Here is a 27,958-nt window from a genome sequence, read left to right as displayed (position 1 = left end):
TCTTTTCTTTATGCCAAAATCACTTATCTGAACTCCTCCACCTCCATAAGTTCCTCCCCACCGGGTGTGACAGCAGGTAGATCTGTCTCACTCACTTCCCATTCCATGTCCTTCCTCTCCTCTCTCTCCTTTCTCTTCAAAGACTCCAGAAAAGCCGCCCCCCCCCCCCCTTTCTCACAGGTGGCAGGAATTATGTATTCTTAAGCAAGGGGAGCTGATTTCCCTGGTTCATGCGCCCCCTTCTGGTAACTACTGCCTCTCCATTCCCCTCACTGCTGCTGCTGATGCCGGCTCCTGGAAGGGGAATCCGACCCGGGGTTTGGGTTCCACCCCCTCCCCTACTGGATTCTGGGTATGGTAGTTCTGGCTCCATTGGCTTCAAGGGGAGTTCCCAGGATATTATCCTATTAAATATCAATCAGCATCCAGCTTACATGCAGTATTAGTACAGCACTATTGGAGAAAAGCAACCTTATAAGAACTGGAAACATGCACTGCCCAGTATTAAACTGATGCCAGTGTTTTCAAGCACATACTAAGAAACAATTGTAGGCGCAGACACTATGATCAAAAATATTCAGGTAGGAGGAAGGCAGAAAGAAGAATGGTGCCTTTACCGCACTGTAAGAGAAATGCTGTAGTGAGAGGGATTGACATAGGAAAGCTGTCTTAAAGTTTATTCCCAGGAAAAATTGCTGCTTTTGACTAGCGAGCTGCACAGGATCGGGGATAGCGGGAATCCCAAGAGGATACTCTCCAGTCCATGGGGATCCTGCGGGGATGGATCCAGCTCCTGCTGGGTTCCCCGCAGAACCATACGGTGAACCGAGCTTTGCTTTACCTCCCCCAAGCCACAGGGTGCCCTCCCTGCACATACCTCAGGCACCCTGGTGGTCAACTGGCTTCTTCGCGACAAGAAAGATCCCCACTCTTTCCTGCCCGCTCCAAGAGCCTTCGTCCTGGCTTGTCTGTGAACCACACTCCCTTGGTGAACAGCAGCAGCCAGTTTCCTCAAAGGTCTTCCCTTGATGCCTCAGCAACATTCCTGTGCACTCATCACTGAAGCTTCCAACAGTGGTTGTGAAAGTTCACATTAAGCTCCACAATACACAAGTTGCCTGAGCAAGAGCTAAAATCAATATAATTTAGGGCATTTTAACCTAAGGTCCATAGATGAGCTTAAGGAGGGTTGTGAAATCGGCATAAAAATGGGTTGAGTGTTGTACTAGGCTGCGTTTGGATGCCATTCTCTAAACATTACACCATATTACAGAAAAACTGGACAGGAATTAGAGAAAAAAAGCATTTTATTACTTACCAACACAGCAACAGATATCAGTTGCAAGTTGTGGAAAAATAATAACAAACTTACAGAATCTTATAGCAGTAGCTTTGGTAATCATAAGTAATCAGACTAATTATATAAAGAACAGCTGTAAAGAGAATAAAGAAAATGAGAGAGAAAGGAACCACTAACCGGAAATATCATAGATCCTGAAGGGAAATAAAATGTAAAGAGAAAAGAGAATAGTACATTGTTATCTGTTATAAAGAAATAGTTCTTGCCCAAAACAAACAAAGCAAAATAATATATTTCCTGAAGAATAGCCAATTAGCCAGGACAACGCCCTGAATCAGAATGGAAAACTCTCTTACAAAAAGGCTCATTCTAAGGATCTCTTTGTCTGCAGGCATTTTTATAGTACTAATGATGTCACCTCTCCCCTCCCCTACACCAATCATAGGGCTTGTATATGTCCTGCAAATATATCATTGGGTCCTTTGTCCTTACCATCTCGTATCTGAAAAAAGTTGTGTGTAACAAAACACTGGGCTGCCATAGTAATGAAGATCTTATCAGAGCTTGTGATCAGCCAGAAATTTTTGCATTCCTGCATATGGCTGACAGCAAAGACCAACAGCCACATACAGAAAAGAAAGATGGGGGATGGGAAGTAGTGCAGCAAACCTGATGTAGAACATCTTCCCTCTTTGCTTCTGTTAAAGGGAATAGGGAGACAAAACCAGAAGCTAGGAGATGGTAGGTTCTTCAGCAGGAAAAGGCGGTAGGGTGTGGGAGTGACGAGAGGGAGCAAAAATCAGAGAAGTAGAATAATTCGGGGCAGAAATTTCATTAAGCATAATTTTGGTAGTAAAAGGTATAGAGAACAATTTCTTACACAGAGAGAGAAAACAGGGGAGAGAGCAAAAGAGAATAAGGAGAAAAGCTAGAAAGCCAAGGAGTTCAAGAAGGAGACCTCGAACATAAAGTACATTAGCACCGCCATACTGGGAAAAGACCAAGGGTCCATCAAACCCAGCATCCTGCCTCCAACAGCGGCCAATCCAGGCTTCAAGAACCTGGCACCCCCCCCCCCCCCCCCCCCCCACCAAAAAAAAATAAATAAATAAATAAAATTAATAATGTTCAATGGACGTTTCAGGAATCTGTCCAGACCCCCTTTAAATTCCGTAAGGCCAGCTGCTGTCACTACATTCTCCGGCAACGAGTTCCGGAGTCTAACTACACGCTAAGTAAAGAAAAGCTTTCTCCTATTTGTTTTAAATCTACCATATTCTAGCTTCATCTTGTGTCCCCTGGTTTTGTTGTTGTTTGAAAGTGTAAACAAATGCTTCACATCTGTCCGCTCTACTCCGCTCTTTATCTTGTAGACTTTTATCATATCACCCCTCAGCCGCCTTTTCTCCAAACTGAAGAGCCCTAACCTTCTCAGCCTTTCCTCATAGGGAAGTCGTTCCAGCCCCTTTATCATTTTCGTCGCCCTTCTCGGCACCTTTTCTAATTCCTTTATATCTTTTTTGAGATGCGGCGACCAGAATTGGACACAATACTCAAAGTGCGGTCGCACCATGGAGCGATACAACGGCATTATAACATCCTCCTGTTTGTTTTCCATCCCTTTCCTAATAATACTCAACATTCTGTGTGCTTTCTTAGCCACGGCAGCACACTGGGCAGACATTTTTAACGTCTTATCAACGATGACTCCCAATCCATTTCTAGGTCCATAACCCCTAACGCGGAACCTTGCATGACATAGCTGTAATTCGGGTTCCTCTTACCCACATGCGTCACTTTGCACTTGGCAACATTGAACTTCATCTGCCACTTGGACGCCCAATCCCCCAGTCTTGCGAGGTCCTCCTGTAATCTTTCACACTCCTCCTGCGACTTGACGATCCTGAATAATTTTGTGTCATCTACGAATTTAATTACCACACTAGTTACTCCCATCTCTAGGTCATTTATAAATATGTTAAAAAGCAGCGGTCCCAACACAGACCCCTGCGGGACCCCACTAACTACCCTTCTCCACTGAGAATACTGACCATTCAACCCTACTCTTTGCTTCCTATCTTTCAACCAGCTCTTAATCCATAGTAATACCCTACCTCCGATCCCATGACTCTCCAGTTTCCTTTGGAGTCTTTCATGAGGCACTTTGTCAAACGCCTTTTGAAAATCCAGATACACAATATCCACCGGCTCCCCATTGTCCACATGTTTGTTCCCCCCCTCAAAAAAGTGCAATAGATTGGTGAGGCAAGACTTCCCTTTACTAAATCCTTGCTGACTTTGTCTCATCAGCCCATGTTTTTGTACATGCTCTGTAATTTTATTCTTGATAATAGCCTCTACCATTTTGCCTGGTACCGACGTCAGACTCACTGGTCTATAATTTCCCGGATCTCCTCTGGAACCCTTTTTAAAAATTGGCATAACATTGGCTACCCTCCAGTCTTCCGGTACCACACTCGATTTTAGGGATAGATTGCATATTACTAACAGTAGCTCTACAAGTTCATTTTTCAGTTCTATTAATACTCTGGGATGAATACCATCAGGTCCTGGCGATTTACTACTCTTCAGTTTACAGAACTGACCCATTACATCCTCCAAGTTTACAGAGAATTCGTTTAGGTTCTCCGACTCGCCCGCTTCAAATATGTTTTCCGGCACCGGTGTCCCTCCCAAATCCTCCTCGGTGAAGACCGAAGCAAAGAATTCATTTAATTTCTCCGCCGCGGCTTGGTCATCCCTGATCACCCCTTTAACACCATTTTCGTCCAGCGGCCCAACCGATTCTTTAGCCGGCTTCCTGTTTTTAATGTATCTAAAAAAATTTTTTACTATGTATTTTCGCTTCTAACGCTAACTTTTTTTCCTAATTCAGCAGTGGAAGCAGGAGTAACAAAAATTGGAATCCAAGAAGTAGCAGAGAGGGAATCAAGTCTAACTTTAGTCAAGGGATGAATAGAATTAATATAGTCCAAAGATTTTTGAATAGCTTCATGTTCAGGGGCTACAGTAGAAGGGACAGAGAGGGAATGTTTAGAACGAGTGGGGAAGGAGAAGGAAGTATTAAGAGGAACAATAACAGAAAAATAATTGAGTGCAGAGAGTACACAAAAAAAGTAAGTGGAAGGTAAAGTCAGGTAAAGGAGATTGTCACAAATCCAATAATGACCAACAAGAGGATAGTGAAAGGTATGGAAAGTAGGAGAGCGTTTGTGATAAGGCACAAGGTGTGGATATCTTGGTGATGGACTAGGATGAGGAGAATGGTAGTGAGACAGAAAGGATAGGAAAGTATGGAAAATGCAGGGGTTTGGAACACCCTTAAGATGTGGCAGGTTAATAACCTGCAATGGAGGTGTATAAGAAGGGTCAAACTCAAGAGTGGAATTAAAATAAGGAATAACAATGGAAGTATTAGAGGGGGAGAGGAGAAGAGAGGAATTGGACAGATGGGTAGTGTTTGCGCCTGTTCTTGCTGCCCGCGGAGTCCAATCAGGCCAGCAGACAAATCCTCTCAACTGTTACCTTTAGAAACCGGAAAGCTGGTTAAGGACTATTTACACTACAACAAGTAAAAACAAAAAGGAAGAAACCAAGAGAAGCGCTTCTCGGGGTAACACTGGTTTATTTCTTTATCCAAAGATTTAGGATAAATAATAAGAAATATAGATATAGTCTAGAATAGGACAGAAATGAGTACATATACAGAAATGAAATTACAATGGAAAATTGGTCAGGGCAGTCTCTCAGTTCTTTAGCGTGAGGCCAAGAGCGCTGCACACTGACCAACCTCCTATCTGGCAGAGAAATATTATATAGGATTTCTTTTCCCTTTCAATACAAAAGAAGCACAAGAAGGAGGAGGGTTTCTCTCACCCCCTTAATTAGCATCTTACAGTCAGTCAGGATCTCCTGTCAATAAAGGAATACATAGCATCTATTTACATTTCCTTTGAAGATGCAGTTGGTCTCTTGTCCAAATGTTTTGGATATTATATCTCTTTTATTCATCTTTACAGCTTTTCTCGCATAAGAATATATTCCTCAGAACCTTTGATCTATTTATCTTAGTATATCCCTTTATTCTTATTTTTTATTCTAAGAAGAGGAGACAAGAGTTAATTACTTTCATATAGAGGTGATATGTTTCAAGCCTCTGACAGCCCAGGCCATTCTTATTCTAAAGACAAGAGTTAAAACTGCTTTCCTTTAGAGGTGTTACATCTCTCTCTGTCAGCTCAGACCCTGTGTTTGTCATAACATAGATTTTCTTATGTTCAAAGAGATGTGTAATAGAACTATTGCTGTTGACTCCAGAGATCTGTCTGTCAGGGAGATATAGTGTTTGATCTTATTGTTCAAGGCAGAGAAAGAAATAAGGTGTTACCTGGTTTTCCTCTCATAGTTACAAAAAGGGTAATTCTCTCTTGGATTGAAGTAGCCTTACTTCAAAGGGCATGGGAAAGAATTCTGTCTCCTGAACTCCCTGAGGCCTGACCATATTCAATGGGAGAGATCGTGGGCAATCAGGTTCAATTCCCTGACTTGGCAAGAGGAGGGGTAGAGTGTAATTATCCCAGAGTGTACATTCACATGCATAACTGCTAGATTGGAATGTTCTTCTGTATTTCTTATTCCGGAAATGGCAATCGCCACTACGGTATTTGTAAGCCACATTGAGCCTGCAAAGAGGTGGGAAAATGTGGGATATAAATGCAGAAAATAAATCCTATACTATATAAATGAAGAGTGACCGACATGCTGCACATATGCAGAACAGCGCAGCTGTTCTGCGCATGCACAACACGTCACAGGTCTCTCTCCCGGCGTGGTTAGAGGCAGGACCAGCACCACTGCTCTTCTTGCTACCACTGCTGCAGAAAGTCTTTTACTTCCTGGAAGCTCGGCGCACTCTGGATCCCGCCCCCTGCGCTCTATTGGGCAGTTGCTAATGACTGGAGCGCTGATTGGGTGTCTGGGGTTTGCATCACTGGGTCGGTTCGGGCTGCTTCTACAGAGAGGATAAACCAAGGAGGTTTGATAAACTACACAGTTGAAGCAGGAAATAAAGGTGCAGTGCGATTTGTTCTTGGTCATGTGTTTCTTTCTTGGAGAGAAGTCAAAACTGTTGTAAAGCAATCCACATGCTGGACAGCGGATACTTATCATCCCTGGAAACTTGGAAGTGCCATCCAGCCTGTGAGGCGTGGGATTGGCTTTGTGAACTGATTTTCTCCCAAATGGATGCAGTCGCAAAGGAATGTAACAGAACATCGGTAGGAGCATTGTCCACACAATAAAGGCTTTCTCTACACTTTCAGAGTCATCTAATCCCGTCTGTAACCCCCTGCCCATTCTCCATTTCCATCCGGTCAACACCTCTTCCGCCCAGTACCTCTGCCAGCTACTTCTCTTCCTCCTACAGTGTCGTCTTCCTATCCTTTTCTGGGTCTGTCTGAGAGTGCGTGCGTAAGCAGTTTGGAGCATCGCTATGCGTTTCCAGAGAAGGGTGGGGGGGCTGTTTGCAAGTGACAACATCGTTCAGAGATGAAAGGGGAAGCGTTGCAAGCCTCGCTCTGACTTTGGATCTGCTAAAGATGACACTATGATGCACAGCTCTCCTCTCCCAGGTTGCAGTTGGCAGATGTGTGCAGCCTGCTGCTTTCCTGTCACCGCTGTACGGGGCTGGCACTGGCTTTGTTTTTGTAATTTTTTTCAGGCGCTTAGAGCAGAACACCTCCCCCTTCCCACCGGAGCTGAAGTTCTTTGCCTTTTTTTTTTTCATTCTCTCTCTCCCCCCCCCCCCCCCCCCCCCCCACACACACACACAGTCACAGGGACTCCTAGCAGCCCTCTCTCTTTCACACACACACACAACTCAAAAACGAGCCCTGCTTTGCTGCCTCAAACAACTGGCTATAAGACTTTCTCTCTCTCTCTCTCTCTCTCTCTCTCACAGACTGTCTCTCTCAGACTCCCTCTCTCTCTCTCTCTCTCACTCTCACAGACTGTCTCTCTCAGACTCCATCTCGCTCTCTCTCTCTCACACAGACTGTCTCTCTCTGTGACAGACGCTCTCTCTCTCTCTCTCTCACACACACACACACACAGACTCTCTCTCTCTCAGAAACACCCTCTCTCTCTCTTTCAGACAGACGCTCTCTCTCTCTCTCAGAAACACCCTCTCTCTCTCTTTCAGACAGACGCTCTCTCTCTCTCTCTCTCTCTCAGGCAGACTCTCTCTTGCTCTGTCTCAGACAGATGCTCTCTGTCTCTCAGACAGACGCGCTCTCTCTCTCTCTTTGAACAATAAGTGATATGGGAAATCACATAAGTCAATAACAAGGTTCAAATTCTGAAGGATCTAATGCTGTCTACACAAAGAACATAGTATATAAACCTGTACTATACACATCAACTGACATTACGTTCATCAACTTTTAAATTACATTTCACAAATAAAAAATCTTGCCCGTTTACTATTTCATTACATACAACAGAAATTTTGCCCGTTGTAACGGGCTTTACGGCTTGTAAATAAATAAATTAATAAACTCCATTGGCTCCCAGTAGAATGGAGAATCTAATACAAGATTTTATTATTGGCTTTTAAGGTTTTGAATAAAGAGGTTTCTGTCAGAATGTCATAATTTCTGTAGATATATCAACCTACAAAAGTATTGTGATCAGCCTCTCTGTCTTTATTGGATGTTTCTTCATTTTGCTCGGTTAGGCTACATGACTATAGATCCTCATTTGTTTTTCTTTTAATGTAATTAGTCCTAAATTATAAGAACAGAAGTGTTGCCATAAGTACTGCCATCATTTTATTGGCAATGTTTTGTATTTCTGCAGGAAATCTGTATTGCAAAGCATGCTGAAAAGATCCAGCAACACCTTCAGAGTGATGAAGAATACAGAACACATCATGCTGTGCAACTAGTAAGTTCTACATTCTGTTAAAAAAAAGAAGTCTTTTAATAATTGTGTTTTTTCTTTAACCATGAATTAGGAACATGTTTTTATCTGATTTTTTAAAAATTAAAAACAACTTTTTTAGTTCAATAATTTTTATGAAATGAGAACATGAAAATAATAGCTACATTTTTACACAGCAGAATCCTCCACTCTAGTTACTCTCTTCCTAACAAATTTAGATCATCCCACATTAGATGATGATGATAACACTAGATTGGCTAAGCTTAATATAGATAGTGAGATAGAAAAACAACTTAAAAAAAAAAAGGAAGCGTGATAGGACTATTTGTCTTCTTTCCATTTTTATGGAAATTGGTTTTCCAGCACATACGTTGTCTAAAGGTTTTAGCTTTTGTAGTGATTGCCAATACAGTATTTGTTGCTTATAAGGGTATGACTTATAATAGAGTGCTCTTGCAATATGTAGACCAGTAAGAAAGTATCATGGCAGTAACTGTCTTTCAGTAGATTCCTGCTGTAGTTGAACAAGTGAATGTTGCTATGTTCCGTGATTGTTTTACAGTTATGTACAATGTGCATGACTTCATAAAATCATGCCAACTTATTTTTTCATGGAGGTAAGCTGAAAGTCCAAGCAGCGTTTAAACACAATTCACTGTCCCCCTCATTCTTTAACGTTGTGCCTGCTATTAGGTGTAGTTTATAGAATACTAGCACTTACACACATCAGAGGTGCCAATAATTTCCATTTATGCACAAAAGTACTAGGTGCTATTCTATAAAGTATGCTCCAAAGTCATTTAACCCATAACACTGAGAGGGGCATACTAGTGGGTGAAGCACGGGCACGCCATGTGTATGTCATGCATTGCATGGCACAGCACATTCCAGTTCGCTAACTTGCATTAGTCAATTACCTCTCATAAATGGGTGCCAAAAGTAACTTTTCCTTTTCATGTGAATCAGGTGGTTTATTTTCCAGCCTTTTCAGATGGGGAGAACTTGGAGTCCTCGTTGAAGCTCCATAAGGTATAAGGTGTATGTTCTCCTTATGACAAATTGAAGAGTAGCAAATCTCCTGGACCCCAGATGATATTCATCCCAGAGTACTGATAGAATTGAAAAATGAACTTGCAGAACTATTGTTAGTAATATGTAATTTATGTTTAAAATCAAGCATGGTACCGGAAGATTGAAGAATGGCCAATGTGACGCCAATTTTTAAAACAGTTTTATTTTTATTTATTTATTTTTGTTACATTTGTACCCCCGCGCTTTCCCACCAATGGCAGGCTCAATGCGGCTTACATGAGGTTCTAGAGGTGATCTGGGAAATTATAGACCTGTGATCCTGACATCGGTGCCGGGCAAATTGGTAGAGACTATTATAAAGAACAAAATTACAGAGCATATTCAAAAGCATCGATTAATGAGACAAAGCCAACATGGATTTAGTGAAGGGAAATCTTGCCTCACCAATGTACTACATTTCTTTGAAGGGATGAACAAGCATATGGATAAAGGTGAGCCGGTCGATATTGTGTATCTGGATTTTCATAAGGCATTTGACAAAGTACCTCATGAAAGACTCCAGAGAGGAAGTGAGATGAACATGAATGGAGGGGAGAGAGGAGAAATGCTGGATATGGATGGAGGGGGGAGAGGAAAAATGCTGGACATTGAGGAGAAGGAAGAGAGGAAGGAGATACATATGGATGGATGGAGGGGGAGGGAAGAGAGAGGAAGGAGATGCATACTGATGGAGATGAGGGAAAAGAAAGAGAGAAGAAAAACTGCACAGGGATGGAGAAAATATGTAGACGCTGGATCCATACTATATCCTCCTCCAGTCAAATCTGCAGAGGACCCAGCTTTTACTTACGGATGTAGGGCAAGAAATGAAGAAGAAAGGAGGAAAGTAAATAAATACTTTTTTTTTTTTGCCCCTCCGAAGGGACACCACCTTGTAGTGGTGGAGGGGCTTCTGTGTTTCAATGACTCAGAGGGCATAGGCGCCCCGTATAAGAGGCTTGGGGAGGCTAAGCCTCCCCAGCCCAGCTGTGAGCTTCCCCGTCTGTCTCTTGCTCCAAATGTCCAGCAGCATTGCAGCAACTAAAACCCAGCCTACCAGGTCTTAACTGCAGCGATCGGTGTGTGTGTCCCCCCTCACGATCTCCAGGCTCTGTAGTAGGCTTCAGGTGCGGGCATCTGTAGTCGGTCGTCCGATCGAATCGATGGTGCTGCTAATTTGCCCTGATCGCTGTCAGTAGCGACACTGCAGCGCAGCAGCGATTAAGGCAGGCTGCCTCGATCTTCCCAGTGATGCCTCCCGCCCTCTTCTGATGCAACTTCCTGTTCCGCGCGGGCGGGAGGCATCACTGGGAAGATCGAGGCAGCCTGCCTTAATCGCTGCAGTGTCGCTACCCTCAGCGATCAAGCTTTTCTTTATTCTCGCGCAGGATGCTGGTGTGAAACAGCCAAGGGCAGGAAGCAGCCCTCCGCTCCGCTTCTCCTCGTCTGAGAATAAGAAGGTAGATGGCGGGGGCGGGGGGTGAGAATTGACAGAATGGAAGAAAGTGGGAGATATATTGGAGAACCAAGAGAGAGCAATACTGGAAGGCATTCAGGCCCCAGAGTAGGAGTGCAGGAGGAAGGAAAGACAGAGGAAGGTCAGGGAAACCGAAGAGATGCAGGGCATGGAGAAAGCATAGGGAAAGGGACACACAGGGGCAATGCTGGACACAATGAGGTAGGGTAGGGTGGGGAGGGACAAACAGGATGAAATGCAGGAAAGAGCAACACAGAGAGACACAGGGGGAATATGCTGAATGTAATGGGAGGACAGAGACACTAAGAGGGCAGATGGGACAGGGACACACAGAATGGAGATGTTGGACGGGACCAGTAGGGACACAGATGGAAGATCAATGGTGGACAAGACAGAAGAAATGTCAAACAGACAGGGAATACTGCAAAAACAGGAAAAACAGAAAATAGACACTGGACCAGCCTGACTACAAAAATAAAATGCGCAGACAACAAGGTAGAAAGAAGAATTTTATTCTGAATTTATTAATTGAAATATCAGCTTTTGGAAATGTGCATCTGTGATATTTTGCATGTAAGTTTCAATTTTTCTAGTATTGCTACATGCCGAGTCTGACTTGTTAAATTTCCAGTTTTGCCTTCATATCTGTTGTGTCATGTGTTTTTCATGCGTGATCAAGATGCAGTATTCTGCTAGCGTGTAGTATTTGCCAGCATTATGTTTTGTTTTTTTGTTTCACTAGGTTGTGTACTGGTGTAATTACAGTTCTGCCTTTCCACGCATAAGGTTGTGCTCCTCCTGTCCTTGGAATTAGTGCTGTTATGGTTTGGTAAGGTTATGAGTGTGTGTTTGCACAAGTTTGTGTATAGTGTTTTGCAGTGGAGAGATTGTGTGTTGGCCTTACTGAGGTGGCACCAAAACATCAGAAAGGGTGTAGAGCCTAAATCATGACACACTACCTCTTGAAGGATCTACATATGGTCGTTAATAAAAGGAGCTCATTGTGAACATTATCCACCCTAAAAGGGTGTTTTGTGGCTGTACATGAGAATTGTGATATTATGATCCCTTGTTTCATATTGTTGACGGTCTGCATTTTCCATATGGGTGGTATATTGGTTTATTAGGGTCTGCCCAGTGTTATGGTACAGTAAGGTTCTGAGTGTGTTTTTGCACAAATTTGTGCATAGTGTTTTACAGTTGAGCATTGTGGTTAGTATATGCTTTGAGCAACCACTTTATTCTTTGACATATGATACATATCTAATATCTAAATTTAATAAAAGGTATTAATTGTGACTTTTATTTTTACTTATTTTTTTTTCTGTGTGTTGTCAATTGTGGATATAAGCTCCGCCCCTGGCTCCACCCATAACCCCACCCCCTTTAGCCTCCCCAAACAGTTGGGCCACCGACCGCCTATGTCAGAGGGCTATGCTGAAGGGTTACCCATATCAGACAGGCCTCTGAGGAGAAACCAGACAAAGAGTGTCCCAAACTGGGAGAGTGGTAAGATGGTGACCTGAAGTTCGTATGCCCAGCGGCCCAACTGCCCTCTGAAGTTCATTGTCTTCTTTATGTAAATTCCCTCTCTGCAATTGCACTTTCCTTAACTGAGAGGAAGGGAAAAACCGGCGGTCAGCCGCTGATGGGCAGCGTTTTGTCCTCTGAGCAGCAAGTGCGGGACTGCTACGCGTCGAACTGCCCACAGATGAAAGAGTTGGCGAGTCCTTTGATTAGCGCCGGCGAAGGAGCGTCGATGCTCTTGGACTTGGAAAAACAACTTCATCGCTTCCGAATTATTCAACCACCATGTCCAAAGGAGTGGAGGAGTGAGTTCGAGGCATATGCTGAAACGGAGGACGTTTACAGCAGAACCCGAATCGGCGGAACCACTCCTAAACACTTCAAGAGAAATCACCTTGGAGTTTTTGGCTTCTGTGGAGGTTACATTGAATGCCATCTGGAAGGCGCTTCGGGACCTGACGGCGGTAGTAAATAACTTTGTTTCAGATATAATCTTATTGGAGTTACATGGACAATTTGACTGAACCCTTTGAGAGTGAAAAATTGATATAATAAATGAAGTTCTACATAAGCTAGAAGTGGTTATGATCCTGAAAATGATAATGGACCAGAAACTTTGAATGATAAGGTGGATGATTAATGTCGAGATTATTGTTTTTCCCAGAGTTCCAGGTATGACTCCTAAAGTTTTCCTCAGAAATATTTCCTTAATTATTACTTCGAAAGGAGTGAAGCCTGTGAAAACTGGGATTGCTTTAATCAGTGGGATTTGAATTAGAGACTTAAGTATATGTATTGTTCAATAATTTCTGGTTTTTAAAAGAGAGAATGTAATCAGATGTATTATTTCTAACTAAAATCTGGACAATAAGTATGTTCTCAATAAAATGAATTGACTATACGCCGTATTTGGTCTTGAGGAAGCACCAGATGATCAATGTGGAATAATGTATTAGATGAGTAATATCTGGGGATAATCAGGTTAATACCATGTTTTCTTTTTTCTGTTTAATTGATCTCCTTGTCTTATCTCACTCTCCCTATTTTTCTTCACTTTGTGGTCTAAGAAAGAGAAAGATTGTATATAATCCATATATCTAGTTGGGATTGTTTTCTTCTTATCTTGTATTAATGTGCAGTCATCTCTGTATTACTGTTTGCAAGTGACCCTTGTAAAATGAAAAATTATAAATGATTTAAAAAAAAAAAAAAAAGAAGAGAAATACTTTTTGAAGAATTTGAAGAGGGCTATATCTGTGTTGCATGTGTGACTGCAAGGCCAATTGTCTGAATAGGGATCTGTTTGTTAGGTTCTGAGATTTTAGTAACATATTGTTTCAGATTTGGCAAGACTGTTCTCCTAATTCCTGGTCTGTATGCTAATTTGGTTTGTGTCATTTTGGGTATACTGGAGCTGTTACAGCTTACAGAAATTATAATGAAAAACAAAACAAGTTATTTTTCTTCTCTTATACAGGTGTAATATTTTCAGTGATGCCTGTTTATATGTGCCATGGCTGGTAAAAGGGGTGTGGCTACAGTGGGTGTGGCTACTGAAAGGGGCGGAGCCATAGTGTCCCCACCCCTGGATGGGTAGGGGGCGCCAACTAATAGGCTGCAGGAAGGCACCAGAAACCCTAGCACCGGCCCTGGCTGTGGCTCACACAGAGTGGCAGGTGCATCTCTGGCCACCTTGTTGAGTAGACTGGTTGGACCATGTGGGTCTTTATCTGCCATCATTTACTGTGTTAATGTATGTCTGACTTGATCTCCCTTTGGTTAAAAAAAAAAAAAAAAGTACTGTTTTGGATCCTGCATTGTGCTAATTTCAAGATGTTTCACCTTCTCATATATGTGTGATACCCGCCAGCAAGCCTTCTGAGGAGTAGCCCCCACACTCTGGAATTTACTCCCAGAGGGGCTACATATAACTCGAGACTACCTCTACTTCATCTCTGATATTTGAATTTCAGTGCAGTTGAATATTTTTTATACTGTTTTGTGGTAGTTTTCATGGTAGTCCTATTATTGGTTTCAATTTGCTGTTTTCAAGTTTATCTCATTTATTGTGTTTATGTTTATACTTGGTCATTTTGCTATTATGCTGTAAACAGCATTGTAAGTTTTATGTTAAACTGTACCTGCTGTATACCGTCTTGGGTGAATCTCTTCATAAAGGTGGTTAATACACCTTAATAAATAAATGTTTTTCTTGTGAAGAAAAAAATAGGTTCATTTGCAGGGCTGAATTTAACATTTTGGTGCCCAAGGCAAAACTGGAGAGAGGAGTGGAACAGGGCCACATTGCCACAGTGGTTCTCCTTTGAAGTGCATGCCCCTAAAGCAGAAATTCTCAGCTTAGTCCTTGGGACACACCCGTTGTCTGATTTTCAGGATATTGCTGCATGAGAAAGACTTACATGCAGTGGAAGCTGCATGAAATTGTTCTCATCTTATTCATTGTGCTTATTCTGGAGATCTGAGTGACTGGGTGGGTATTTCCTAAAGGCTGGACTGAGAACCACTGCCCTAAAATAAAGAGAGGAACATGCGCGCTTCTCTTTTTGTTTGAGTAGTTGGACCCTTCAGAGTTCGGCACCATAGGCGGTTTGCTATGTCTGAATACAGGCACAGCCATTTATAGAGTTTAATATGTTAAAAGTACATATTTATTATAAAAATATAGCTCACCAGATTATAAAACCTGCTTTTCAGTCGGTCATAAGCCAGAAAAAAAAATGTATCCCGGATAATGCTCATGCTTAAGGGAGATAGATCACTTTCAGAATATATTATGGGTAGCAGTTTTCTGCTGGGGAGAATTTTACAAGTTTTTTTTTACACACATCCTATATAATAATTCTCACCTCCAACGTTCTGTGCTTGGGACCGTGGCTCCTTGGCTGGAGGTGGTCTGTGAGGCAGACACGCACTGACGTCACTGACGTCAAAACAGCTGATTGCAAGGCAAGGGGAGGAGTAGGGAAACCTGCCTCGGAATCAGCTGTCACCCCCCCCCTCGCGCTATGGCCCCCTCGAAACCCCCCCCCTCCCGTGAACCTGTCGATCCCCCCCCCCCCCCCGCTGGAACGCCAAAAACTGCCGCCGCCGTTGTTGTTGTACTACCTTCCCTTCCCGTAGGTTGTTGAATCATCTTAGAAAGTTTAACTCCGTGCGTCTGACGGGGACAGATGGGCATGGATGGATATGGATTGCAGGGCAGGCCTCAGGCAGAGAGGGGAAATGCTGGATAGGGATGAATGGAGGGGCCAGGTGACAGAGGAGCATGGATTGGACTCACACTTTCACTCTGACTCTCAAACAGTCACTCTCACATACACTCTCCCAAACATACACACTCCGAGGAAAACCTTGCTAGCGCCCGTTTCATTTGTGTCAGAAACGGGCCTTTTTTACTAGTAAATACTGTTTTACACACAGAAAAGGGTTTTTATAAAATTGCGCAGCTGCACAAATGCATAAAATCTAGGTGTTCCTCGGTAATTTGGGCAGAACAGAGATGGAGTCACAATGTATTGTGCATTTCTTTCTGTACAATATGAATACACATGTAGCATGCATACACACATTTATACCTTTTTCAAAGGAGGTGTAAGTTTGTATGTGGCCTTTTTCACACTATTTGGGTTTGGTTCTGGGAGCCTATTTTATAAAGGTATGTAGAATCCTATGTTGCATTTATAAAATAGTAGCCTTTTTTGGACTTCTCATATAAGTGTCCTGTTATAAAATAACAGTGATTTATAGTAGTAGTTATAAAATAATACCCACTGAGTCAAAGGCCATCCTTGCTTTTGTGACCTTTGTATCAGTTTTCATAGTAACAGTAAGGGCCTGCACGATCCATCCAGTCTGCCCTACAAGGCAGCTAGAGTTGGCCAACAATGTTACAAACTGAGATTTTACTCACTGTCAACCTTAAGGTGTCTTTCCCTACCTCTAAGATACACATTTTTGGAGGGAAAATATACATGTGCTTTTTGCTTTGAAATTTGCTGTTGAATACTGAAGACAGATTATTTATGGAAAAAGACACAGAATGATTTGAAAATGTTAATCACTTGTCCTAAACATGCCCTCTGGAATTCTCCTTCTCGGTAAGAGCTAAAAATCTATACATTGTCCAGTGCATGGATTTTCTAGCCATGTTGAAGTAGGGCAGTTTTCAGACAGCTGATAAGCACAAGTAAAAGATTTTGAAAATTGCACTCCGTGTTGTTTGAAGTAAATGTAGAGAGGGGATTTTTTTTATTCTGACAATCATTCCAACATCTGCCTTTAATTGTGATGTGAGATTGGTTTGACTATGGAAATGCTTCTTTAATGCTACATGTTATTTTTGTTTGTGTGGTCTTATCAGAAACGAGAGCAGCTGGTAGATGAAGAATTAAAAAAGAGTACTTGGGTTAGTCAAGAACGGCAGAAAACACTGGACAGGCTCCGCACATTTAAACAGGTAAGATATGGGACATAAGGGAATGTTTTCCATTGAATTTCCCCCCCCAAATTCTGTCTGCATTCAATACTGTAGACTTTGTAAATTCAAATAAACATTTAGCATAGTAAAAATAATTTCAGCTAACAAAAATTGCTTTAATTTACAATGCATACTGTTGCTGGGTGACACAATATTTTAAGAAAAGCTGGTTGTATAAAAATATGTATAATGTACACTGTTAACTCTTACAAATTGCTAGCAGAGTTGTCATGGCCACCTGCTGCTGTTCCATTTTTGCCTCAGAATGCATTAGCTTGTTGGTAGTTTATAACTAGTAGCACTATAGGTTTTATGTACTTTTTTTTCATAGTTTGTCACTTTCGCTGGGTAGAACACATGTGGTAGCTCAATGCATGTTCTACAAATATCTGTAGCCAGCAAAAGAGAAGAAAAGGATGTAGATTAAAATGTAAAATTTGTGGTGTTTGAACTAAACATTTGTTAAAATCAATATTACAGTGCCAAGGGGAACATGAATAGCATATATACTGATAATAAGAACGGAACTAATAATAGATAATTGTAGCATAATTAAAGAGCAAAACTGCTGATTTGGAAACACCAGGTCATTATAGTTCTTTACCATTCATCTTGCAATGTAGAGCAGTGGGGCACCCCAGGGGACACTGCTGTGGACTTCATATAAAAGTTCTCAGGTACATATCTCACCATTGCTCCCTTATATTGTATAGTGAGCCCTCCAAAACTCACCGCCCCCAACTGTACACCACTACAATAGCCTTTATGGGTGAAGGGGTAACCTATATGTGGTGGTGAGTTTTGAAGAGCTGACACATTCCACCACAAGTGTAACAGAGTGGGATATGGGCCTGATTCTCCTTCTCCACAGTTCAGTGCACCAGCCACGATGCTACTCTAGGAACCTACTTGCTGCACTAATAGGACTGGCTATACGTCTGAGGCTGTCATAGAGGTTGAAATGTACATCTTTGGGGATGGGAGGGAGTCAGTGACCATGTAAGGGGAGGTCATTCCTTTATTCCTCCAGTATTCATAGTGAGTATTCTTCAGGATATTCACAGTGAATATTCATGAGAGATTTGCATGTACTGCCACCACTGCATACAAATCTCTCTTGAATATTCATTGTGGATATCCTGGAAGCCTGACTGGCTGGGGTACAGGACCAGGTTTGGGAACCACTGCCATACAGGATTCCTTTGTGTTTATCCCACACATTTTTGAATTCTGTTACTGCTTTCATCTCCAAGGGATCAATCCAAGACAAGAGAGAAGATGCTCCAAAAAACTTTTTTTGGAGCATCTTATCTCTTGTCTTGGATTGATCCCTTGAAGTTGTTTTTCCACTTGTTTCTTTTCTGCGTTGGACTTTTGTGGAATTTTTTGGACCTCTTTTGGTAACTGCTTTCATCTCCACCACCTCCCAAGGGAAGGGCATTCCAAGGATCTACCAACCTCTTCGTGAAAAAGTACTTCCTGACATTATTCCTGAGGTGGCCCCCCCTGCGGCCTAAATTCATGTCCTCTAGTTCTGCCACCTTCCTCACTGTTGAAAGTTTTGTTTGTATATTAATACCTTTCAAATATTTGAATGCCTGTCTTTCCTTTCCTCCAGGGTATACATCTTCAAGTCATCATGTCTGATCTCATATGTCTTGTGACGCAATCCCCATACCATTTTTGTCGCTTTTCTCTGAACTGCTTCAAGTCTTTTTACGTCCTTAGTGAGGTACAACCTCCAAAACTAAACACAATATTCTACGTAGGGCCTCGCCAGTGACTTGTACAGGGGCATCAACACCTCCTTTCTTCTCATTATACCTCTCTGTATGTAGTCTAGCATCCTTCTGGCCATGGCCACTGCCTTGTCACATTTTCAGCACCTTGAGATCCTCAGACACCGTCACCCCAAAGTCCGTCTCCTGAGCTGTGCTCATCAATCTCTCGCCACCTATCTCCTTTGTATTTCTGTACCCCGTGCATATTTCTGCACTTCTTCACATTAGATTTTAACTGGCAGACCTTTGACCATTCTTCTTATTTTTGGAGATCTCTTCTCATGTTTTATCTTTGTGTTGTCCACAAAAAGACAGACTTTTACTTCTAACCCTTCAGCAATGTCTCTCATAAATATATTAAACAGAATTGGCCCCAGTACTGATGTCCGAGGCACTCCACTATTCACTATTTTCTTACCAATCCCCATATTGGTGGAATTTATTACCTTCATTTATAGGGCAAATACCTAGTTACATGCCTTTCAAAGGCACTCAATATGTATTTTTTTGAGTCTTTTAAGAGATGTTGATTTAAATTGAATTTTTCTGTTGTATCTCTTTAACCTGTTATTTTGTATATCCTGGGGATGCCCAGTATCTTTTAGATTGTATGTTTCAATAAACTCTTTTTAGGGAACCTGTGGGATAGAAGTATAAATTGAACTGTATTGTAGCAAATCGTGTAAAAAAAAAAAAAAAAATAGCACAACTATAAATGAATCAGTACAATTGGAAGACTATGCCATTAGGAATACTAAGGACTTTGAGGTCGATATTCAAAGCAATTTAAACGGCCAGGGGAGGCTCCTGGTCATTTAAATTGCTTTTCCGAGGCTAACCAGGTATATTCAGCGCCACTTAACTGGATAGTGCCGCTGAATGTACCCAATTAGTGCCTAAGCCAAAACCAGCTGTTTTGTGGGCAGTCTGGGACAGAGTTGGTACTTATCTGTTTAAGTGTCAATATTCAGTACTTAACTGGATTAGTAGGACCACATAAAATGCAGTCTTATCTTTATCCAGTTTAACTTAATCCAGTTGTGCTGAATATCACACTTAACTGGATATTCAGTGCCGATGTCCAGACCTGGCCTGGCATTAAATATGTGGGGATACTGCTGGCTGCTGCCAAAAAAAAAAACCTGCTGTTTATCGCTGGCTGAATATTGACCACTTTATCATTCGACTTCAGTCCTTTTTCAAGAAATTTAAGCTCTCTCTGAAAACCTATGTCAGACTTTTCCTCTGGTGTGACTCAGCTTTGCTTTCTTCAGGCTTGGCTTGTTTGAAATGAACAATGACTTGAGCTGCTGTTTTTTATGGTGTCTCCCCCCACCCCTTATATCTCCTCTCCTGTCAGTTTGATACTTCAATATTGTGGGTTTGTCTGTTCTTTGTTCCCCTGATTTTGAATTGTAAATTGCTTAGTTTTTAATTCAAGATTGGCAGTATAACAAATAAATATGAAACATTAAGAAATAAGAAACCAGAAGAAGAAATTTGTTAGCTTCTCCTACCCCGGTATTTAACCACTCATTCTTTCATAAACATTTTTAAATTGTGTTTAATTTTTTTGTTACAGAAATCAAAATGTGTCAAAATAGTATTGCTCATATTGTGAGATTTAGCTGCAGAATAATTTTAACAGCTTTCAATGTTTTATTTTTAGCGCCATCCTGGGCAGGTGATTCTTAAATCAACCAGGCTACGATTGGCTCATGCAAGAAGGAAAAGTTCAACGGGTTTAGTCTCCTGTGGAGATCAGCCACATTCTCTCCCAGCAACCATAGAGAAGCAGGAAAAGACTGAAGATCACTTTGGAGACGTTCTCCAGCCTCTGGAGGCTAAGGAGTCCAGAAGTTTAGAAAAACTTGATGAAATTTCATTACCTCCCAAAGGCATTACCTCTGAACTGTCTCATACAGCATCTCTTCCTCTTCTTTCCAGTGATGGACTTGAACCAGATGCTGTGACTGTAGTATATCCTCCTCCACCCCCACCCCCACCCCCACCTCCTCTGCCTACAAAAGAGGAATCCATTGACTCTTTAGAAAAAATCATAGATAGCCCTGGTAAAAAGGAGAACAAGGACCCCAGAGTCCCAAAGTCTGCCAGTGCCCCATCATCTTATGTGTTTGACAGCAGTCAGCTTGTTAGTGCTAGGAAGAAACTGAAGAAGACCGGAGCATTAGAGGGCCTGCAACGGAGGAGAGGTAATATGAAGTTTTGGTTCTTGTATGTATCTGTCTTTGCAGTTCAAAAATCATAAAGTACTGTGTTTTTTCTGCATAAATGACTTGATAAGCTTTTGAGCTGTGTTCAGCATTTGCCTTTAGAAAGGATCAACAGAACCACTACTTACAGATTTTTATCTGTAGATCTATTTTTTTTTTTCTTAAATAACATCTATCCAGCACAGACCCCTCTGTAGGGACTCTCTAGTAACTTTAAATCAAATACGTGTACCATTATTCAAGGCCCAATAAATCACAAACTGCCATGGCAGCTTGAAATTTCACCCTGGCAACCACAATTTTGCTAAGCAGTTGTTTTTCTCTGTTGGTAGCACATGGCTGTCACTGAGTTTGAGTTTTGTGGTACCTGAACTCCTAGACTGGTATCGGACTTTGTGAATCTTGAGACAGTGAGCGCAGACTTGCTGAGGCCATAATGCTCAGAAGCAAATGTGGGCACTAGAGGCCCTTAGCACCAGACTAGCGTCCGCATTTGCTGGCGCCAAACACTCAAAGGGCTCCAGCACGGGGGACAGTGAGCGTGGCAGAAGTAGCATGCTATTCTCATTTAAATTAGGCAATTTTCTATTCAGCACGATGCTCAAAGAAGAGCACCCTGAACCTTATGCCATTGGGTAACCCAGCAAGCAATGAAGCAGCCTGGCAAGCCAGCCCAGGCCAAGGAGAAGAGGTTCACCCTCGTCCTGGCTGTCGTGATGGGGGTGTTCATCCTCGTTTCCTCCTTCTGGGCAAGCAGAAAATCTCTTTTTTGCTTCATCATTGTGGTGGGTTTGATTATGAGCCCATAATAATTAAAGTGGGTGTCAATCTTTCTGCCATGGCCAGAACTCCTACCTTTCCATAATGTCTTCAGAGAAGAAAACCTTTCTTGACACAGTCGGCACTTTTTCCTCCTCTTTGACGCATGCGACTCTTCAGCGCATGCGCCAGGCACCATCTGCCCGATTTACTTCCTCATGCTTGAAGCTAATAGTGTGCATATCATTTGCATACTATTAGCTTTGAGCATGAGGAAGTAATTCCTCAGCGCTGTTGTTGTGGTATTTTCTGGCGCTGTTTCATATAGCACCATAAGAACCTACTTCCAGTGTCAATAGCAGCAATGGCAATCCAATTGGCTTCCTAATGATGATCCCAGTTCTACTGACCAAAGGGCTCAGGATGGGAGTCTGTGAGTAGGATCAAGCTAATGAAGAAGGCACTGTGGGCAAGAGGCAGCTGTAGTGACAGAAAGTAAGGGGCTGAATAAGTATTTTGCCCTGCACTGAAGTTAAACGAAATTACAGAATCACCCTTGGAACCCTTTTTAAAAATCGCCATTAGATTGGCCACCCTCCAGTCTTTAGGTACTATGGACAATTTTAACAGTAGGTTACAGATCACTAACAGCAGATCATCAAGTTCATATTTGAATTCTTTCAGTACCTTGGAGTGGTGATTTATCACTCTTTAACTTGTCAATTTGGCTCGGTATGTCTTCCAGGTTCACTGAGATATCTTTCTGTTTCTCTACATCATCACCCTTGAAAACCATTTCTGCTATAGATAGATTCCTTGCATTTTGTTCCATATAGACTGAAGTAAAAAATTCATTCAATCTCTCCGTTTTGGCCTTGCCCTCCCTAAGTACCCTTGTTGCTCCTTCGTTATCTAATGGTCCCATGGATTCCCTGACAGGATTTCTGCTTCTGATGTACCTGAAAATGTTATTACTATGAGTTTTTGTCTCTACAGCAAGTTTTTCTTTCATATTCTCTTTTAGCCCTCTTTATCAATGCTTTGCATCTGGCTTGCCAGTGCTTATGTTGCTTCTTATTTTCTTCATTCAGATCCTTTTTCCATTCTTTGAAGGATGTTCTTTTAGTTCTAATAGTCTTTCACTTCACCTTTTAACCATGCTGGTTGTCGTTTGCTCTTCTTTCCACCTTTGTTAATACGTGGAATATGTAGAATATGATGGTATTTTTTAAGAATGTCCATGCCTGATTTAAAGTCCTAACCTTTGCAGCTTATCCTTTTAGCTTCTTTTTACCATTTTCCTCATTTTATCATAGTTGTCTTTTCGAAAATGAAATGCTGCTACAGTAGATTTCCTTAATGACTTCAAATAGCTCAAATTTAATCATGTTATGATCACAGTTTCTCAGCAGACCCAACACCATTAACCTCTCATACTATGCACTGCATTCCACTAAGGACTAGATCAAAAGTAGCTTCCCCTCTTGTCAGTTCTTGGACCAGTTACTGCAAGAAGCAGTCATTTATTATGTCTAGAAATTTTACCTCGCTAGCACTTCCTGACATAACATTTATCCAGTCAATTTTGGGGTAATTGAGCTCACAAACCAACATAGAAAGAAAATTGTACCAAACTATCTGTATCGCAGGGATTTCATATCACCCAACAAATGTGGAGAAAAAAGACCTCAGTGAGAAAAAAGAAGGGACACCTTTACCACAAGGCAGAAACCTTGAAAAACAAGGTAGCTTACAATAATCATTGGTCATAAACCCCCCCTCCACGTATAAATATGCAATATCAATATATCATATAGTGGTACACTTTTTAAGTCTCTGTCAACCAGAGGCGTAGCCAAGGGTGGGCCTGGGTGGGCCCAGGCCCACCCACATTTGCCCAAGGCCCACCCAGGAATGGTGCATGCCACTGACTCGCTCCCTTCCCTCCGCTCCCACGGCGATTCCTTCAATTGTTCGTTTTGTTTTTTCTTGTGCAGCAGTGCTTCCAACTGAAGACTCCCCCCCCCCACCCCGCCCGGAAGGTCATCTCTGTCTTTTTCCTCCCTTCTGCTGCTCCTTTCCCTGTGCTCTCACCTCATTCCGCGAGTCTGGCACTTCAGTTTTTTTTCTCCCTGCTTCTGCCACGGTGCTTCTTAGTACTGGCGTGCACCGCGCAGTGATTCACACACACACAGGCCGGCTTCAGGGTTCGCTCTTCCGCATCCCGCCCTCTCCGATGCAGCTTCCTGTTAGGGCAGGACGCACGTGGCAGAGGGAACCTCGGAGCCGGCCCATGTCTGTGAATCGCTGCGCAGTGCACGCCAGTACTAAGAAGCACCGTGGCAGAAGCAGGGAGAAAAAAAACTGAAGTGCCGGACTCGCGGAACGAGGTGAGAGCACAGGGAAAGGAGCAGCAGAAGGGAGGAAAAAGACAGAGATGACCTTCCGGGCGGGGGGGGGGGGGGTGGTGTCTGGCGGGAAGGGAGGGGCAGGCTGAGTGGCTGGCTGGGTGTTGGACATATGGGGGGGGGCTGTAGGGAGAGAGGGGCTAGAGCTGTGGGGGGAGGGGTTGGAGGGAAAGAGAAGCTGTTGGGGAGGGGCTGGAGGGAAGGGAGAGAAGTGCTGGATCCATGGGGGTAGGCTGGAGAGAAGGGAGAGTGGTATTGGACGTGGGGGGGGGGGGTCTGGAGGGAAGGGAGAGAAGTGTTGCCCTGTGGGAGTGGCTGGCTGAGTCCTGGACATATGGGGGGGGGGGCTGTAGGGAGAGAGGAGCTGTGAGGGAAGGGGCTGGAAGGAAAGAGATGCTGGAGCTGTTGGGGAGGTGCTGGAGGGAAGGGAGAGAAGTGGTACTGAACTTGTGGGGGGGGGGGGTCTGGAGGGAAGGGAGAAAGGTGTTGGACCCTTGGGGGGGAGGGAGAGAGGTGTTGTACTCATGGGAGGCGGCGGCTGATTGGCTGGAAGGAAGAGAGGTGCTAAACCTGGGAGAAGGGAAGGGAAAGAGGTACTGAAGCTAAGGGATGAAAGAACAGGGAGTCAAATACTAAACACACAGAACAAGTGAGAAAAGGAGGGAGGGCAGGCAAGCCAAATGCAGGCAGGCGGGGGGAAAGAGGGAGGAGAGAGAAGCTGGATGGGGAAAGATAGTGGCACAAAGATGGATGGTGAGCATGAAGAGAGAAGAAATGTCAAATGGACAGAAGACCCTAGCGAGAGAGTTAAGAGAAGGCAGTGGTTAGCAGAAACCAAAGCCTGGGATGAACATTATTTGGAGAAAAAAAATGACCAAACAACAAAAGGTAGAAAAAATATTTTTATTTTCTATTTTGTGATTAGAATATGTCAGATTTGAAATGTACATCCTGCCAGATGTGGTATTAGATATGGCTGGGGCCCAGGGCAGAAATCTAGGAGGGACCCCAAAGCACATTATCAGGCTGCACCTTCTTCGAGTTCTGGCAGGCTTGGGGCTCTCTCTGGCCAGGAGGCCAAGGGCAGTTGCCCTAGTTGCACTCCTCTAACACCATCCATAGCATGTGTCATCTTTCTTTTTTGCACAGTATAGGAGGAAATACATCTCTTTCTATTTCTCTGGTATTGTACTACATGAAAAGGCTGGCTTCTTGGGATTTCGGTTTAATTGATGCTTATATTTGTGGTCACCTATTCTGTATTTGGCATTTGTGTTCTGTGTGTGTGACCAAGGTATTCTTTTAGTATGAATTTTCTATGTAGCATTCTGTAGTAATTTGGCTTGTTCAGTTTTCCTAATAGATGTTGATATTTTAGGGCATCACTGTAATATTTAGGGCCCTAAAATATCATAGGTAGAATCCTTGTTTTGGGAGCTACTGCTGGAATGATAGATTTGATCTAGGTTCTGAGTAGCTTGAATTACTTCACACGTCTGTTATTGAGATTACACAAGAGACAAATATGTATTTGGTGAGTTTTATGGGGAAGTGTCCTAGCCCTGCTCTGCATCCACTGTTGGGGAAGGGCCAGGGGGTTCTGTGGATGCAGAATGTATTTGGCTTCAATACCATATAAGACAGAGCTTCCGAAACTGTGGGTTGGGATACCAAATGGGGTCACAAAACCTACATTTGGGGTCACAATTTGAGTGGGCTCTCTATGGTACATTGTTATGCACCTCCGGGGGGGGGGGGGGGGTTCACATTTTATTTGGCCACTATTATGGGTTTGTGGTCACAAAAGAATTGACAACCCCTGATACAGGAGAAGCATAAATGTGTTGGGGGACCATGGCTCAATGGGGACTGAAGAGTGCAGTCTTTTGAACTTCCCTCTAGCTTCAGTGTGGCCTGCACTGCTACCCTCATTGAATTTATTGGGAGCAAAGTAGGGGTGGAGCATGGGGTGAGGCAGAGCACGGGTGCATCAGGTGGTGGGTTTTTCTCTTTCAGAAAGTTGGCAACTGAGTGCCCACCCATCCAACCTGTTGGCCCACCCAAAAATTGCCTTCTGGCTACGCCACTGCTGTCAACTTTCCTATCAACTATCGGTAGCAAGGTTTCTTCTAGCTGGGCAAGCATTTTTTGTTTCAGGCCTTGCCCTTTGGCCTAGCTACAGCAGCCGCACATTTTCAGTGCCAGGGTGTTTAATTTATTTATTTGTTGCATTTGTATCCCACATTTTCCCACCTCTTTGCAGGCTCAATGTGGCTTACAATACATCATGAATAGTGAGAATGCATGATAAAGTATACATTTAGTAATAAACAGAAAGATTTTGGGTAACACGATAATGATAAAACATGGTAGTGTATTAGCAAGCAATCATATTGAGGAGGAAGTGACGTCACCGTCGGAGATGGATGCTTGATGTTTGAGCTCCGTCGGAGCAGCAGAGAAAGCAGCGATTTTCCCCCATTGAAACCGCGATCGCGAATTTAGGCGGTCAGAGTCCGGAGATTGATGGCGACCCGAAAGCGCCTAGAAAAATTTAAATATAGCGCCGATCAGCGGGATGGAGTGGCAGCATCGAGTCACACCCCGCGCAAGGCGTGAGACAAAATGGCGGACTCGGGCTCTGAAACGGAGGGGCTGATGGAGCAGCAAGAAAGTGAAAATGAACTCACAAAGCAGGAGGTAATGCGCTGGTTTAAAGCGCTTAAAGCTGAAATGGCAGCAGTGAGGAAAACAATCAAGGATGCAGTGGTGGACATCCAGAACGAGGTGAGAGAGATTGGCAGTAGGGTGGAGCAGGCTGAGGAAGCACTGGAGCACGTGGAGGGAGACATCTTGGAGCTGAAAAATGAGATTGGTTCCCTGCGTGCAGGGAAAGATAAAATGCAGCTGGATCTTGAGGACTTAGAAAATAGGTCCAGAAGAAATAATTTAAGATTCAAGGGAGTCCCAGAAGCAGACCAAAATATGGATTGTACTAAGGTGGTGAGAGCAATCTGTGCTTTTATCTTGGCCTCTGAGGGAGACAAGCAATGGCATGGAGATGGGACTGAGATACAGTTTGATAGGGTACACAGAAGCCTGGGACCCCGAAGAGATAGGCAGCCCAGAGACATAGTGGCATGCTTTAAGGATTATAAGATCAAATATCAGGTCTGGCGTAAGGCACGATTGATGGGTGAAATTCCCTGGGACAATCAAATAGTGCTAGTATTTCAAGACTTGGCTCTGGGCACGCTGCAAAGAAGACGGGAGTTTCGGGACCTGACCAAGTTTCTTCAACAGGCCAATTACAGGTACAGATGGGTTTTCCCGTTTGGCTTGCAGCTTACAGCAGAGGGCCAAACGAAGCGGGTGACCTCGTTGGCTGAAGCGTGGAAAGTGCTGAAGGAGCTAGGCTGTAAAAATTTGTCTCCTGAAGGAGAGACAGGAAAACCAGGAAAAGCAGCAACCGCGAAGAGAGGATCGTCGTGGCAAAAGGCGAGTTCTCGCAAAGGGCCTGGCTCCCAGATGCCAGAAATGGACAGAGTACCCTGAAGGAAAGTATGAGAGACTACTGGTTTCAGTTCACCACAGTTATAGGCTGTCGAGTAGCCCTGGAGGGTTGCCAGGCAGGGTTTGCAATAGTTTTCTTCTGTTATGAGTTAAGAAATGGATGTCTATTACACTGTTATAATGTAATGAGTTTGGGAAAGGTGGAGTGGAGGGAGAGGGAATACGAATTTGGGGGGAGGGGGGGGGGAAACAGTGGGGGAGAAGGGGGTGCCAGCATTGGCGAGGGGTTATTTCCTTACAGTACTAGGCTGGCGGCAAATGGTACCGCTCAGCAACAAGGGGGAGGGAGGGGGGTGCAGGGAGGGAAAGGGTTGAGGTTGGGAACTTGGAATGTGAACGGGTTAAATTCGCAGAGGAAAAGAAATTTGGT

General features: G+C 43.2%; 1 protein-coding gene across 1 annotated transcript in view; it reads left to right on the top strand.

Moving 5' to 3' along the window:
• JMY (junction mediating and regulatory protein, p53 cofactor) overlaps positions 1-27,958 on the top strand; it is a 273,665-nt gene that overhangs the window by 209,620 nt on the left and 36,087 nt on the right. Inside the window, exons 7-9 of the mRNA XM_030193232.1 lie at positions 8,177-8,263; positions 16,717-16,812; positions 20,284-20,827. Coding sequence (XP_030049092.1) covers positions 8,177-8,263; positions 16,717-16,812; positions 20,284-20,827 — 727 coding nt within the window. The remainder of the gene's footprint in view (positions 1-8,176; positions 8,264-16,716; positions 16,813-20,283; positions 20,828-27,958) is intronic.

The sequence above is a fragment of the Microcaecilia unicolor genome, chromosome 2 (assembly GCF_901765095.1).
Source record: "Microcaecilia unicolor chromosome 2, aMicUni1.1, whole genome shotgun sequence".
Classification (NCBI taxonomy): Eukaryota; Metazoa; Chordata; class Amphibia; order Gymnophiona; family Siphonopidae; genus Microcaecilia; species Microcaecilia unicolor.
The sequence above is the reverse complement of the archived record's forward strand: the minus strand, read 5'-3'. Positions and strand labels throughout refer to the sequence as shown.